At 42.4% G+C, this 15,340-nt stretch overlaps 3 protein-coding genes across 8 annotated transcripts; 2 read left to right on the forward strand and 1 right to left on the reverse strand.

Annotated features, from left to right (window-relative positions):
- The first annotated feature begins 259 nt into the window (after positions 1-259).
- Positions 260-1,771, forward strand: commd4 (COMM domain containing 4). Its single transcript, XM_062462361.1, has 8 exons — positions 260-308; positions 645-716; positions 804-869; positions 955-994; positions 1,070-1,189; positions 1,274-1,354; positions 1,433-1,609; positions 1,714-1,771. The coding sequence occupies exons 1-8, from the start codon at positions 306-308 to the stop codon at positions 1,752-1,754; spliced, it is 600 nt and encodes a 199-aa protein (XP_062318345.1). The 5' UTR covers positions 260-305; the 3' UTR covers positions 1,755-1,771.
- Positions 1,772-2,120: 349 nt separating this feature from the next.
- neil1 (nei-like DNA glycosylase 1) lies at positions 2,121-5,803 on the forward strand. Of its 6 annotated transcripts, none has more exons than XM_062462354.1 (10): positions 2,121-2,210; positions 2,925-3,386; positions 3,491-3,610; positions 4,396-4,486; positions 4,574-4,664; positions 4,863-4,984; positions 5,081-5,108; positions 5,215-5,294; positions 5,364-5,544; positions 5,621-5,803. In XM_062462354.1, exons 2-10 carry the CDS (start codon positions 2,932-2,934, stop codon positions 5,662-5,664), a joined length of 1,212 nt encoding a protein of 403 aa, XP_062318338.1. In that variant the 5' UTR covers positions 2,121-2,210; positions 2,925-2,931; the 3' UTR covers positions 5,665-5,803. The 6 variants fall into 6 exon arrangements, with proteins under 6 accessions (XP_062318338.1, XP_062318337.1, XP_062318341.1 ...); XM_062462353.1 differs by having other exon boundaries at positions 2,133-2,210; positions 2,906-3,386; XM_062462357.1 differs by having other exon boundaries at positions 2,133-2,210; positions 2,906-3,386; positions 5,364-5,472.
- A 17-nt stretch (positions 5,804-5,820) lies between these two features.
- man2c1 (mannosidase, alpha, class 2C, member 1) lies at positions 5,821-12,176 on the reverse strand. The gene is made up of 26 exons (XM_062462352.1): positions 11,971-12,176; positions 11,696-11,821; positions 11,466-11,589; positions 11,317-11,387; positions 11,045-11,222; positions 10,778-10,967; positions 10,577-10,683; positions 10,284-10,394; positions 10,088-10,180; positions 9,882-9,998; positions 9,435-9,530; positions 9,198-9,343; positions 8,834-8,957; positions 8,591-8,712; positions 8,414-8,499; positions 8,171-8,326; positions 7,949-8,031; positions 7,761-7,855; positions 7,568-7,672; positions 7,304-7,460; positions 7,023-7,166; positions 6,811-6,920; positions 6,635-6,714; positions 6,406-6,548; positions 6,223-6,326; positions 5,821-6,073 (listed from the first exon to the last, which is right to left on the reverse strand). Exons 1-26 carry the CDS (start codon positions 12,069-12,071, stop codon positions 5,962-5,964), a joined length of 3,081 nt encoding a protein of 1,026 aa, XP_062318336.1. The 5' UTR covers positions 12,072-12,176; the 3' UTR covers positions 5,821-5,961.
- Positions 12,177-15,340: the final 3,164 nt, after the last annotated feature.

The raw sequence follows: 15,340 nt of genomic DNA on the forward strand, positions 1-15,340 counted from the left end.
TGAAAAGCGCACGGAGATGACTGTTTTCTCAATTTTAAGAAACCAATTTCACAGTAATTACGGACGACATAGACTACAATAGGCTACTTTGGCCGCATGTTGCAAAACGATTCCATTCATGTTTACTGATTAAAATTGTTTTTACAATCTATGATTAAAATTAAATATGTATGAATTAATGTGAGCAAGTTACAAACATGTGAGCGGCAATGGAATCAGATGAAAACAGAGCCTTTACTTTGAAAAACCGTGACCCGGATGTACTATTATCGTTGCTAACAAGTCACCTGACAGGCAGAGTAAAAATGGTAAAAGCCTAAGCTTTAAAAAATATATATCTATTTATTTCGCAAAATAATCGGTTAATGTGAATTGTAGCTGCTTATTGTGTATATTACTAATCATCATTAGCTCTATATATTCTGTACATTGAAAATATAATTTGGGTTTAACATACTATAGTATGTTAGAAGATATAGCCCCCAAAAAGAAAGAATCGGGTGTTGCTGCTGTACTGACTGTACTAGTACTATTGTAGCCTAGCTAGACGAACTAATTGATTTGCTAGCCCGCTGAAGTCTTTGTGGACTGGAGACTGCAAAATCTAGCTATAGATTCTCAATGTTTGTCATTGTTTTTTTCAGCGGTTCCGTTTTTGTGGTGATTTAGACTGTCCAGATTGGGTTCTCGCTGAAATTAGCACATTGGCAAAAATAGTAAGTATTATTGGAGAAAGAAAGAGTGTTCGAGCTATATTGTGCTTGGTTATTTATTTTTTTCATTCCTTTTTTTCTTTGCCGTAGTCAAGTGTCAAGATGAAACTCCTCTGTGCTCAAGTGTTAAAAGACCTTCTTGGAGAGGGCATCGATGTAAGTGTGACTTGCAGTTTACATTAAGTGTTGCAGACGAAATAGTAATGCCTAATAGATAAACGTGTTTTTTTCTTCCTTTCAGTATGACAAAGTCACAAAGCTAACTACTGATGCAAAGTTTGGTAAGTAGCTTTTATTTCTTGTATATCTTTTCATCTTTATTCTTTGAGAGTTCATGGTGTCTGTGGATTTTCCAGAAAGTGGTGATATCAAAGCCAGTGTTGCAGTGCTGAGCTTCATTTTATCAAGTGCTGCCAAACATGATGTGGACAGTGATTCACTTTCAAGTGAGCTGCAACAGCTCGGCCTTCCAAAAGGTAAACGGTTCCGGATATCTTTGGGTTTTTTTTAACCTCAGAATCATGGATATTTACTCCTGCTTGTGTCTCTGTATATCCCAGAGCACACCACAGGCCTGTGTAAATCATATGAGGACAAGCATACGGCCCTGCAGGATAAACTGATAGAGACCAGCTTGAGACGTAAGAGTTGAACCAGCTTGAAATATTTGCCACTTCTTTGAGTCAGGATTTTGAGCTGCTAGTTATGGTGTGTTCCAGTTGGACGTCTGGAAGCCGTGTCATGGAGGGTTGACTACACACTAAGCTCAAGTGAAATGAGGGAGGTGAACGAGCCAACGGTGCAGCTTAAACTGCAGGCGCAAGGTGCAGAGTCAGGCTCCACAGAGACCACAATTGTGTCCATTTCCGCAGACAAATTTAGAGTCCTGTTGACAGGTATGTTTTGACCCTGGTCCTTAACACACCACTCTGGTAAATAACACACTGCCTTTACCTTTTACGTATGTGAGATTACATCGCATTATTTATTTTTCTTACAGAGCTAAAGCATGCTCAAGCCATGATGAATGCACTGCAATGAAGATGAAGATGGAGTATGAGTATGAACAAATGTTTAGAACCATCTACAGAATTTCTCATTTATTGATGAAAGCTGTCCATTTCTAAAGTGTCAGAGCTCATTTTAGGTATGTGATCCTTCTTACTTATTGTTAGTAATTGATTCACCCGTATTACCTGTAATATGTAATATACAGAATCAAGAAAGATATGACCAAATTAGCAAAATCTGTAAATAACCTTATTCATGTCAATATATTTCATTAACATTTTAGTTTTGCGTGCCTTTTTGATCATGTTGACGCTTACATGTATGTAGAGAAAAATAAAAAATATTTTAATACTAATGAACTTGTACAGCTTGAATTGCACTACAAGTCCCATCATCCTCTGGGCCTTTCTCAGCTTCCTGCTGCTTGCCGCACACAGCATTGTTTTGTTGACGTGAGCTGCTGTAGGCCGAAATTTATCTTTGCTGGTGAGTAGGGCAATTATTGGCAGCTAGCTAGATGCTAGAAAAAAACATGCTTACTGAAAACACCATCAATTAAATTCCTGAGCAATACTGAATTAAGTCTGTTTACGATCCCGATGTCGATTTCTAGTCAGTGGCCACACAGCATAAGTTGCACAACTTGTTTGGTAACAGTCACCCATGTGCAGATACTCAGCTCAATAGCTCGTGATAACATCCTGAGATTTAGCGATATGAACACCTTAAAAAATTCAAGATTGGTAAATTTGTTAAAGCTATTACAGAACAAAAATTTAATTGTGTATCACATGATACCTAGCAGTGAGCCTATGCTCTGTCGCTGACTTACAGTTTTTCTTTCATTGCAAGACGATACCTGGCTGTCACGTAGCAATTATGCAGGTTCCTGCGTTTTTGTTTGTGAAATTATGAACTTAATTGATAATGGATCTCTACTTAGAGTGGACAATAGACAGAAAGATCCCTAACTTTCAAACGAGAGAGCGGTTGACTGGCTGTTAAACACATTATTTAACTTTTATACTGCAGCATGATTTGTATTATTCTGTTTGGATAACATATACAATAGGCTACTGTACAATATTTAAGACGATATTCATGTATATATGGGTGCCTAAGACTTGCACAGTACTGTATATATTTTTTAATTTACCCAATTATTATCAATATATTTTCAGCTGTATCCTGTTTCAACAGTTCTAAAATGCCAGAGGGACCAGAGCTTCACTTGGCCAGTCTTTTTGTTAACAGGATGTGTGAGGGTGTGGTTTTCACTGGATCAGTGAAGAAGTCACAGGTCAGCAAGCGTCCTGATGTACCATTCACCTCTGAAGCCTACCGCATCACAGCCCAGTCCAGAGGGAAGGAAGTGAGGCTCACTCTCACTCCCATCAAGAGTGATGACGTCAAACAGAGTGTCAAGGCTGGGCACTCTGACCAGCCTATGGACATCATCTTCCACTTTGGGATGTCAGGCTTCTTCCGTTTCACCACAGAGGATGAGCTCCCCAAGCATGCTCATCTGCAGTTCTATTCCAATGAGAAGCCCTGCAGGGTGCTCAGCTTTGTGGATGCACGCAGGTTTGGTGGTTGGCAACCGAATGGGACCTGGCAACCTGACAGAGGGCCTTGTATAATGTTTGAGTATGAGACCTTCAGGTAGGATGTAGTGGGCAACTATTTGTAACTGACAGACAAGTATGTTTTAACACCATATTTTGTTCCTGTAAGTCCTTCATGTAGACCTATTTTCTTTGCTATAGGGAGAATGTCTTGACGCACCTTTCAGACCGAGCATTTGACAGGCCCATCTGTGAAACTCTCCTGAATCAGAAGTACTTTAATGGTATTGGGAACTATCTGCGTGCCGAAATTCTTTTCAGGTGACTTAAACATTCACAAATACTTTCAGTACACAAATCTTTTGTACAACAAACCTCTTATCCTAAACGGATCAAAAGACTGCTGTTCTCATGCACACTAGCTGAAAGGAAAACAGGTCACCATACACTCAGGACACCATTAATTTAGGAAATTTTCATTCTCTCTTGTTCACAAGGGAACAAGTATCCCAAGGACTTCAGGCTGATTATACCTTATCATAAACCCAAGCAAATGTGCAAGAACCTCCCTTACGCCCACTCCTGGTGCCTCTTTACAGTTCACAATGGAGCTTGTGTTGCCAGCGGCCTTGAGATCTCCACTGATGATTTAAAAACAAAGATATGGTTGCAGACACTTCAGACAGAGAATAGCTATAACAAAGCCTAGTCACACAATATAAAGAATGTCAACCATCATTTATTAAATTAAAGATTTTTTTTGTGAATTGAATACATTTAAAAGACGTGTATAATTGAATAAGAATGTCTATCAAATTATAAATAAACTATGGGCCTATGGTATGTCATTAGGAATAACGATCAGCAAAATTCATTATTTAATGAAGAGAGTATCAATAATTTGACTTTGAAAGTAGAACATAAACTGCAGTACATTATACCCTTCCATGCTTTAGGCACTGATATGATACTTACAGATTCATCCATTCTTTAGAAGTGGAAAAAAGGGTTTTACTGATTCCATGTTGTTCATTTTGTGGGAAACAAAGATTCCTTTGAATGCTAGTGGAATTATCCCCGGTTATTAAATTATCTTCTCTTATAAGATTAAACATCCAACCCTTTGTGAAGGCAAGAACTGTGCTGGAAGGACTTCTGTGCAAAGACAAGAAGGCAGAGGAGACAACTAAGACAGAGGTGAAAGGACTAACTAAGTGACCATTTCATGCAAACACCATTCACTCCCATAGCTAAAAATACTGCTTTGTATCCTATGTGTCATAGATTTCAGACCAAGCTGTGAAGAATGCAGCGGTTGAGCCTCTTGACCTTCTCTCCCTGTGTCATACAGTCCCCCTTGAGGTTGTCAAGCAAGGTACAGTTCATCTGCTGTCCATCTCCTAAAGCCTCGAGTCCAGCTACAAACTGAGTGAGGCTGTAAATCGCAATTACTACCAATTATCACTTTTTTACAACCCTAAGGAACGTAATTTGAGGGGACTTCAACTGTCTTAAATTTGGTCATGTTTATTATTCCCTTTCTCTTCCTGTGTGATTGTTTTTACACTTCTAGGTGGAAAGGGATATGACCCAGAGAAGGCAGACTACTCTGCGTTTGAGGCATGGCTGCAGTGCTACTGCGTGGATGGGATGAAGTCAATCAGAGATCACAATAGCAGAACCATATGGTTTAAGGTGAAATATGAGAAGTACATGCAAATGCATCCCATGTCTGGTGACCATTTGTTTTGACCTTTTATGATCTCCTGTTTTTTTTTTTTTTTCTTTCAGGGTGATCCAGGTCCTATGGCGCCTAAAAGTAAAGTGTTCCTTGATGAAAAAAGCATGGTCATGTTTTTCCACACTTAGAAGGGTAATAGTCTGCAGTAAATGTATACATTACTCATCACTTTGTCATTGTGCAGATTCGAAATCCCCTAAGGCGAAGAAGAGAGTAAAGAAAGAGGACAATCACGATTACGCGACGCAGAAAAAGGTGGGAGAGGTACAGTATGACCAGAAATGTAGCTTTCCAAAGTAGCGCACAGTCCAGTAACACATCCCGTTGTATTAGGGGGTCACAAAGGCACGGACAGTTAAACAGGAAACGTTGACGGAAAAAGTAAAAAAAGAAAAGGTTCCTGAGAAGCAGACCGGATCGAAAAGGCAACGTATCCAAAATGGTAAGGAAATGAGCATGCCACAGCAAAACAAAAGATCGTCCGCTCGCAGGAAGAGCAGCAGCACAGAGATGGGTAAGAGCTCCTCTGGAAGATGACACACATTTACAGCATACTGCTTTTGTGTGACTACATGAATCTATGTTTTCAGTGCTACAGAAGAGTGGACATGTGACCAGACAGAGCAGCAAATAGACTACTACATGTAATTCAAGTAGTGTTGGTTTGTACTGTATGGGAACATTTTTATAGTTTTATAATCCATTCCTTATTTTTTTACTCGAAATACATTCTCAATAAATTGTCTGGGATATGCCCTTTTGCACACCAATGATTAAGAGTAGATATATTCATTCAAAAACTTTTATTCGTTTTTACAATTATATGAAACTACTTTTATCCATGTTTCTAGCCATACGTATATGGACAGAACAATAGTGCCAAGGTGGTACTAAAACCCATAGTGGGCCACAAGAAAAGATTTACATGAATCTACAGATACAGGAGAAGGGAGACAATCTGGAAAGGAAGGAAGGTCAAAGTCATTCCAGATGCTGTGATAGGTGCAGGATGGTCAGGATCAGGTCGCTCCAGAAGATCACAGCTAAAGAGAGAAGAGTGTTAAGCACTACAACGTTGCCTGGTTTTGCTGATCCAGTTTCTGGGTTTTCCAATAATATCAGAATACCAACTGAGGATAGACTGGGGGGAGGGGGGGGGAATAAAAACAAATTCTGATTCTGGAATACTCACTACCATGCCTCTTTGACAGGAAGTGAGGTAGAGAGACAGGTGGTCACACTGCTCCCATGTGACTCGTACATGCGTATCAGAAGTGCATCCTTCCTGTCCTCAGCCTATGGAAGGACAGTGTCGATTCTGGTCAGGGCTGACTGAGTAAGGGTAATTATTGTTATTGCTGGTGTGGTACAGCACCTGTTTTATGGTCTCCAGGATGACTGCTGTGGAGTCGACAGAGAAGGCACTGACAGGGGCCAAGTCAGAGGAGGCCAGGCTCAGTCGCAAAGGGAAGTTGAGGTTGTATGCATGCTGAATGACAGATGCGTCCTGGAAAGAGCCTGCAGGAAAGCCCAGTACACTCTTATTTGGAAACTTTCATTAATTTTCTTCAGTGAACTGTAAATAAGTGAAAAGTGAAACTCACCAGTGTGTGGCATAATTGCATAGGTAAACTGATGAGTCCCCATGTCAGCATTGGCATCGGGAGCCTTGGGGGCCCGAAGCCTGAGGAGGAATCATTGCCGTTAGTTCAAGTAAATGTGCTAATGGTTTCTGCTGAACATTACCAAATTTAAATTCAGTGAAACAAATGTGGCTCACAGGGATAGTGTCAAGACGTTTAGGTGAACAGAGTAACCGTATTTGCAGTCATTCAGCAGAGCCACACCAAAGCCATGCTCTGATAGGTCTGCCCATTTGTGGCCCCAAACCTGATAAGTAGAACACATGTAACAAAGATGTAATGGATATTTCACATTTTGGCAAATGGATGTGTCAGTCGGCAGCTATTCAGCTCCTCCCAAGCCGTGTACCTCAAAACGGGCCCAGTCCCAGGAGGTGTTTCTGTGTGTAGGCCTCTGCAGATGTCCAAACTGGATCTCATAGCTGGCATTAGGGCTCCGAACTCGTACTGGGAACTCTACTTTAAGGAACTTGTGAGACTCTCTCCACTCCACCTGCCACAAACAACCACCAGACCAGAATCTGATGTCAATTATTTCCTGCCAACTACATGCATACATTGTAAATCTGATTATTGCTAAAGAAAGTTATTCTGTTAAAAGAAAACGGAGTCTTTTTCTTGGTGTTGTACCTGTGTGTTGAACTTAATGTAGGGACACATGGCATCCACGATGATTTCCTGGGTGACAGTACTCTTGTCACTGATCCTGAGGGTGAAGCTGACACTGCCACGCAATCCACCTGAGGATCCTACTTGGATCGGCCGAACCACCTCCATCACTGGTTTCCTATGGGGAAAAGAGCACCACTGAGCATCCACTTAAAAAGAAGACCTATGAGAATGACAGGCTATGCTTATGACATGCTAATGCTGAAATGCTAATGCTTCTCTCACCTCGTCTGAAGATGGTAGTCCATAACATCCCAGGCATCCCAGTACAGGGGGACGTCGTCAAACAACACAAACTGGTTTCCAAGGCAGCCGTCTGATATGGCCTCTCTTAACAATGTACAGACAGGGACAGATGATCAAGAGATGGGATCTATGCACAGTATTGTAGAATGTCATTAAATTGGGATTGTCTCACCTGTTTGCCTTCAGCATGTACAATGATGCCAGAGTGCCATCCTTATTTACAACAGTGCGCAAAATCCCATTCTCCATTAAGATTGTACCATCGTCCTATCATGCAAAACAAGACCACCCAAGACCACTTAAAATGTAACATTAGCTGATGGCATTTTGCTTCCTTAAACCAAATCTCCTCCATGATACCTGTTTAGCGACAGTAACAGGAGTCTCAGGTTGCAAAGACTCTTTGGCAGTGGCCACACCCACACTGGGAACTCTCACCAGGGCTATAAGAACACATAAAACATGGAAATCAGGCAAGCTAAGGGTTTCTAAATAGACAGGGCTCACCGATGTGCATAACACAACTAAATAACAAAAACACAGTTTGAATGTGATTGTGTCTACTCAAGGACGTGTGTCTACCTAAGCCTGGGTCAGTAGCACCCTCTAGCAACTGGATGACTTCATTGCGCTCCCAGGGAAGGGAGTTAAACACAGCAGTGCAATCTCTCATCTTTTCTTTTGACACCAGCACACTGCAAGCCTCACGCAGCAGTGTTGCCCCTTTGTTTCGGATATCTGAAACACCAAACAGGTCATCAGTCTTTTACCTAAACAGTGATTAAACGTGGACAAAGCAATTGGTCAGGCATGCCTTTTTCTTACCTTGGTAGTATCTCATTGCGTCCTCTACCACCATCTCGATACAGCTGCCTGGAATCACATCGTGGAACTGGTTGAGAAGCAGCAGCCTGTAAGTAGAACACAGAAAGCATGTCTACTTGTGAGCACCTGCTGCTACAATGCGTACTGTTCCTAGTCAGTGAGCTAGCATGTCCTTACCTCCAGAGCTCCTGGAGCTGTTTGAAGGGGTACTGGAAGGTCTTATCCATGCAGAGGGACAAGCTGCTGGCTACCTCTATATCATGGAGCAGTGTCTCGCACTGGCGGTTCCCTAGCTTGATCTGTGAAAACACAAACCAAATGTAAATTTTACGTAGGTATGTGTATCTAGTAAAGGGCTACGGCCTCTATTTAATCAGACCCAAGCTACATGGAGATGTTAAGTAGACTTCTGTAAATCACCTGTGCCTGTGTGGTGTAGGTACCGTTGTGAAGCTCCAGGAAGAGCTCTCCAGTCCAGGTGCACAGAAGGGCAGAGTCAGCTTGAAGCTGGGAGAACAGCCTGTCAGGACTGGACATCTGGACCCTGCGATACAGTAAGAGAGGGAGGAAATGGTTGTGGTTTTGACTAAGGCATGGGGGATTGAAACAATCATTTTACCACACAGTGATGATGTCACAGTGAGTGGTTCACAATTTCTGTATTTGGTCAACACCCTACTCCTACTTTGTTATATTTCTAGATGTCTAGACAGCAGTAAACACAATGCTAATTTTATGGGTGGTTGTTGACTCAAATTGACTCAGGGGTGGAAGAGGAACTGACTTTGGAAGTCCATCTGTGTCCTGAACCCGCTGGAGTCTGTCTAACATCAGCTGGGTGGGCCCACCACCCCCATCCCCGAACCCAAAGAGGGCTGCGCTGTGATTGGCTCTGCCTTTGTCTTTGTTGTTTTTCACAGTGTTCACCAGCTGTAATAGTAAGAGTAAGGACTTAGTCAGTGTATGAACGTCATCACAAGAGGTGGGGTGGTTCACAAAAGGTAAATATTGAATAACTCACATCCTCAACCTTGCCCTTCATCTCGTAGGAATTTCCTGGCGGGAAGTGGGTAAGGACTTGGGAACCATCTAATCCCTCCCAGAAAAACGTATTGTGCTGATAGAAGAGTGAAAAGAATCCCATGAATATCTGCCTTCGGGTCACATGACCCAAAGGTTCACAACGAACCATCGTTGTGTTTACCCAATTTTACCCAATACAAAAACAAATAAATTGCATTTTCTTTTAACCTTCGCTATGTGGGGGGTCTGAGACAGCCCGACGGTTAAAAACTTTGTTTTTGTATGCGGTAAAGTTGTCGCAATACGATGGTGGGTCACAATGACTGATGGGTCAGAATGACCCGAAGATAACACAAGGGTTAAAAAGTTGGGTGTTTCCTTTCAATTGTAAATGGCGCTTAAGCCCTTGGTCGTTGTTTTTATCTTGGCAGAAGGGGGCACTCACAGGGAAATCGTTCACAAGGTTCCAGCTGAGCTTCTGTGTAAGGAAGCGTGTGATGCCACTGCCCTGCATTATCTGAGGGAGTTGTGCTGAGTAGCCAAATGTGTCTGGTAACCAGAACTGCAGAGAGGAACACACACATATGCATCTATATCCATATCCACATCTATCCTTTAGCAAATACAATGTTGAGTATGGTGATGCCTTACTTCTTTGCAGTAATTTCCAAACTCTTGCTGAAAGAAGCGTTGTCCCTCCAGGAACTGTCTGACCATCGACTCACCTGATGGTAGATTCCCATCCTGGTCATAGACAGACATTCAGCTGTTACATATCATGTTATCTGACCAAGGGATAAATATGGCAATTGCAGTGGGATCTATGCTTTTTGAATGTCAGACCCACCATTTCCACCCATGTACCTCCTACTGGGATGAACTGTCCTCTTTGGACATAGTGCTGTATCTGGGAGAACAGGCCTGGATACCAACTCTTCACCCACTGAAACTGCTGAGCCTGACCAAAGATGTATTGTGTATAAACCTTGTGCATAACCTGCATTGATTTACGGCTGTGACGCCACAATGGCCTCTAAGGGGTGCATTAAGTCATCTAAGATCAAAGAAAGATTTCAGAACTTGTTACCATCGACAAACTGGTGGACCAATGCAGGCCAAATAAACAACGTGATTAGGTACCTGAGAACAGGTGAACACAAACTCTGGGTTTTTCTCCATGAGGCGGATCACCGTCACCCAGCTGCGCGCGCACTTACGGATGGTCTCCTCGTAGGGCCATAACCAGGCTGAAAGGACGACAAGCAAAGAGCATTGATTATTTTAAGTTAACATATTTAGTAAAACAGTGGATTTAGAAAAGAGTATATCGGAGATTGAGACCTGAATCTATGTGGCAGTGGCCCATGGCATGAACGGTGTGCTGGCTTTGACCATTCCGCTGAGTGAAGAACTTTTGGGCCAGATTATGGGTTTTTGGAAAAGTGCTAGGATTGGTTGGCTCACAGAGGTTCACCATCTCATTGGCTATGAACAATGCCTGGTAGCCCCTTTGATCTCCTTCTCCAAGTAGCTGAGAGGACAATGGGAGACTATCAAGATCAAATACAACGATCATACTGACAATAACATTTGTGCCTCAAATATTACCTTCACAATGTCAACCAGCATCTCAAAGTCAGTCAGCAGGTCCCTCACGTTCCTGTTGAACACCACAAGCTCCGCTTTCTGAACAGAGTACTTCCTGTCAGGGTCTGGGGCTGCAATCATAGATCCATTCCCAGCTCCAAAGAGTCCATTACAGGCCATCTCCACATACAGGGTGACACTGGAGCACAGAAAGCAGTGAAACACTATGAAAAACAGAAACAACGAGAAGCAATTGAACAGGTAACATTGGCTATGCCCTAACGCTCACTCACCTATGTGGCTCCTCATCCTTCAGACACTCAGTCAGGATGTAGCTGGTCTTCTCACCCTCTTTTGTCAATCCCTGTAAATGCATTTCATTGTTATTCTCCAATACTTTGTACAGCAACAGTTTAAAATAATAGTGTTTTAATACCCTTACCTGGAATGGCTGCCCATCTTTCCACACCATTGCCTCTCCATCACTCTCCCAAAGGAGGTGGACCTCCTTCCCTTTCCATGCATCAGGGATTCTCAGGGACACTTCAAACCAGCAAGTCCACCATCTGAATAGGCAGAGATTTAGATCAGAAAGACTTGCATCACCACCAAGAAGTAGAAACAATGTGTTTATTAGATGCCAACTGGTAATATACTGCATTTGCTACTTACGTAGGTCCAAAGGTATCGCCAACTTTATATGGCACAAAGTCCTTCTTGACAGCCTCCAAGAATGGAATTCGTTTGAGTGACAGGAAGGACGAAAGTGATTCCAGTGGACAAGTGTTTCCATACAGTCTGTTTTAGTGAATACAGAATACAGCTTGGTTCCGGTTCTTCGCAACCGGACATTGAATCCAAATATAATGCAGTTATGCTGTCAAAGAGGATAAATAAATGTATCTCGCACACACAATATAACTGAATGCGTTGTTGCGATAGCCTACCTTCCCCTGAGATTGCAGTCCGTGAAATAAATATCGGATATAAATTTCTCCGCCCGTTCCAAAAGGGTCCGGCGGTTCTTTAAAACTGGTTGGTGATGCATTGCAGTAGTGGTTGACTATTATAACTTGTTCTGCCTTGATCAACCACAGCAACTTCGAGTTTGCAGAGAACTATTTGGACCGGGAAATGCAATGGAATATGGTAACTTCTATATCCAATGTCTACCGAGGACGGCAAGATTTGTTGTCCCAAAACATCTAACAAACTTTGATTTGTCTTTTTTCCTCAAAATATTCTCCAACTGGTTGCAATTATTCTATAGTGACTAAGCTACTATTATATTTCAGTTATTCGAGCGTATGTACTGCTAGCCAATTGGATGTAGAAGACAAGATGTAGTCGTACTTACAAAGACTAATCGCTAGATGTCGATGTTGTAGGTCTAATAGGAAGGCAGCGACGTTGCCATTCAAGTATGTTTCATTCTATAAACATCCTTTGGTACTTAAATTAAATATAAAAACCTAAGATATGCAGTATGAGATTGAAACATTTATTAAATGCATAAAATTCACAAATATGTGCCACAAAACAATAACAAAAGCACGAATTATTTGCAAACACTTGTACACAAACACTTCGCCAAAAACACCAACCACAATCAGAAGAAATCCTGAAATACATTATCCCCCACTACTCCAGCTTATTCTGCCAGGTGCTAGGTCGTCAAGAACATGACATTCTTTTTACATTCCATGGGTTTAATGTTGGGAGGTGAAGATACTGGCACATAACATCAGTGTGACACTACAAGCAGCAGAGGAATGGTAAATGGAACATGAAATGCCACGACTACGACCTAAGTATGGCAAACTCTCCCTCTACACTGTATGTGCCTCAGTTTGCCCTCTTACAATAATCAACAGAAAGAGAATGATTATTTACAGGAATCAACACTGTTTCTGTGTTGGTCATACATCCCCAGTATTCCCCCATCTAATACATATCATTCCAAGTATAGTTCCCATTCCAGGAAAGTTCATTTCTAGGTTAAAATCCTCCGCATGCATTACTAGCCTACTCTTATCAAGTTTTGGTTTGTCAAAGTACATTGATAACTATCAAGAAACAATTGTGATCCAAATTATTTGTTTTCGCTGTTTCATGTACGTACATACCACTATGTATTTAAAAAGGTGAGCCCTGTGAAGTCATTCTCATAGTAGGGCAGACATAGCTGTGGTAGACTAGGTTCTGTCTACAGAGAATGTCAGAAGTGGCGAGGAGTTAGTCTCATGATCAGAGTGGCAGAGAGGGTTCAGAGGTCATCCCACATACACCCTGCTGGAACAAAGCCCTTTTCTCAGCATTATTCACAGGGAAGGGACTGTTGTGACTGTGGAGCTGGGTACCGTTTTATTATGAAATCCATAGAGCAGCTTTAAGTACAGGGTGGATAAAGCTGTGGTACAGCCCTTCCTTCTCAGGCCACCCTACCATCAGTGGGAGTCTGTCTCCATGTGTCCCCCTATTGTTTGGACTGTGGTTATGCTTTTTCCACCAAGTCTGGACAGCCAAAGGGAACAGATGTCATAATTAAACTTGACCTGAGAGTTTTGGTCGTAGCTTCAGCCTCCTAGGTCAGCCTGGGTACTTCACTAGTGAACTGTGATTTGAGAATTGATTGGGGTGAGCTGATAAATGATTGGGACGGCTGTATTCCCCCTTGCCTAAAGCACTGTATTAAAATGCCCGTACACTCTGACGTGAAGGATTAATGGATGAGATGAAAACAAAAATAATTGACCTACCAGTGGGATAGCAGCATAAAAATGTCTCCATCTGGTTTAAGTTTACGTCATGCAAATACGAGGGTCCGAACTGACCCACGCGAAAGACTCAACATCACAAATTAGACTGAACTACAACAGTACTTTGAGGGCGGTGAATGTTCCAGTTTCTATTTACGGAGTTCTCTCCTCTCCAGGTATCTGTAGATGCAGGGATGCAGGGTGAGCTAAACTCTTGATCCATACTCTGGCTCTTCCCTCTCTCCGAGGTTATAGCCAACAGCTTTACTCTTTTCTGGCTCTGCTCCAGATCTGAGGATGAAATAAAAAATTATGAATGCAGACAGAGTCTACCAAGGTTTGTCAGTAACTACAATTGCGTCCGAGTCCATCTCCATCCTCTCAGTGAATGATAAAAGGATCCCGACTGCAGGAGAAGATGGGACCACCTGTCAGCGGAGCTAGAGCCTGCCCATCTGTAAGGCAGCATCACAACCTCTCCTGACCTGAAAGAGCCTCTGTAAGGCAGCATCACAACCTCTCCTGACCTGAAAGAGCCTCTGTAAGGCAGCATCACAACCTCTCCTGACCTGAAAGAGCCTCTGTAAGGCAGCATCACAACCTCTCCTGACCTGAAAGAGCCTCTGTAAGGCAGCATCACAACCTCTCCTGACCTGAAAGAGCCTCTGTAAGGCAGCATCACAACCTCTCCTGACCTGAAAGAGCCTCTGTAAGGCAGCATCACAACCTCTCCTGACCTGAAAGAGCCTCTGTAAGGCAGCATCACAACCTCTCCTGACCTGAAAGAGCCTCTGTAAGGCAGCATCACAACCTCTCCTGCCCATCTGTAAGGCAGCATCACAACCTCTCCTGACCTGAAAGAGCCTCTGCAGGTGCTACACCAGGTGTGCCGTGCTAAAGATTTGAATGAAATGAAGATTTAGTTGCCTGTATAAGTGTGAAAGTGTTGCCTTAATTGTTCCTGTGCATTAACTGGGTTGTTCCCCATTGCCATACCAATCCCAATTCCAGGAAGAACACTGTGTGTCAAAGGGTACAATTCTTGTTAACGAGAACCACAATACTACAACACGTCTCAAGGCTGTGGTCTCGTCTTGCACTCGAGTTCTCTAGACATCACAATAGAGTAATTTACAATTACAGTGGCACAAGCAAGCACTTTGCCCCAGAAAATTAAGAGTACCATCTTTTTAAAAACTTATGTTTTTAATGTGTCTGGCCACCACACTTTTGTGGTTAACTTACTGCCTGAATGTCTCATTTTGAATCTTAATTGTCAGCTGAAATCACGCCATTGTCAACTTTACATTACCCTCTAAATGAGTCAGCTCTGAAGTGCCGGGAGTGGACCACTGGTTCTTGTCCAAAAATATTAAGGCAGTCTATTTCATTAGAGGACAGATGGCATTTGAGAACAAGTCTCTGCTCTGACTATCTGTACTGCCCTTCTGCCTTAAAATGTATTGGACAGCAGTATTAGAAGCCAAATGGGGGGGGGGAAGAATAAAAACTACTTGAATAGTTCATACTACATCTGACTTCAGTGACGTTCAGGTTA

Source organism: Osmerus eperlanus, chromosome 5, assembly GCF_963692335.1.
Source record: "Osmerus eperlanus chromosome 5, fOsmEpe2.1, whole genome shotgun sequence".
NCBI classification, from domain to species: domain Eukaryota; kingdom Metazoa; phylum Chordata; class Actinopteri; order Osmeriformes; family Osmeridae; genus Osmerus; species Osmerus eperlanus.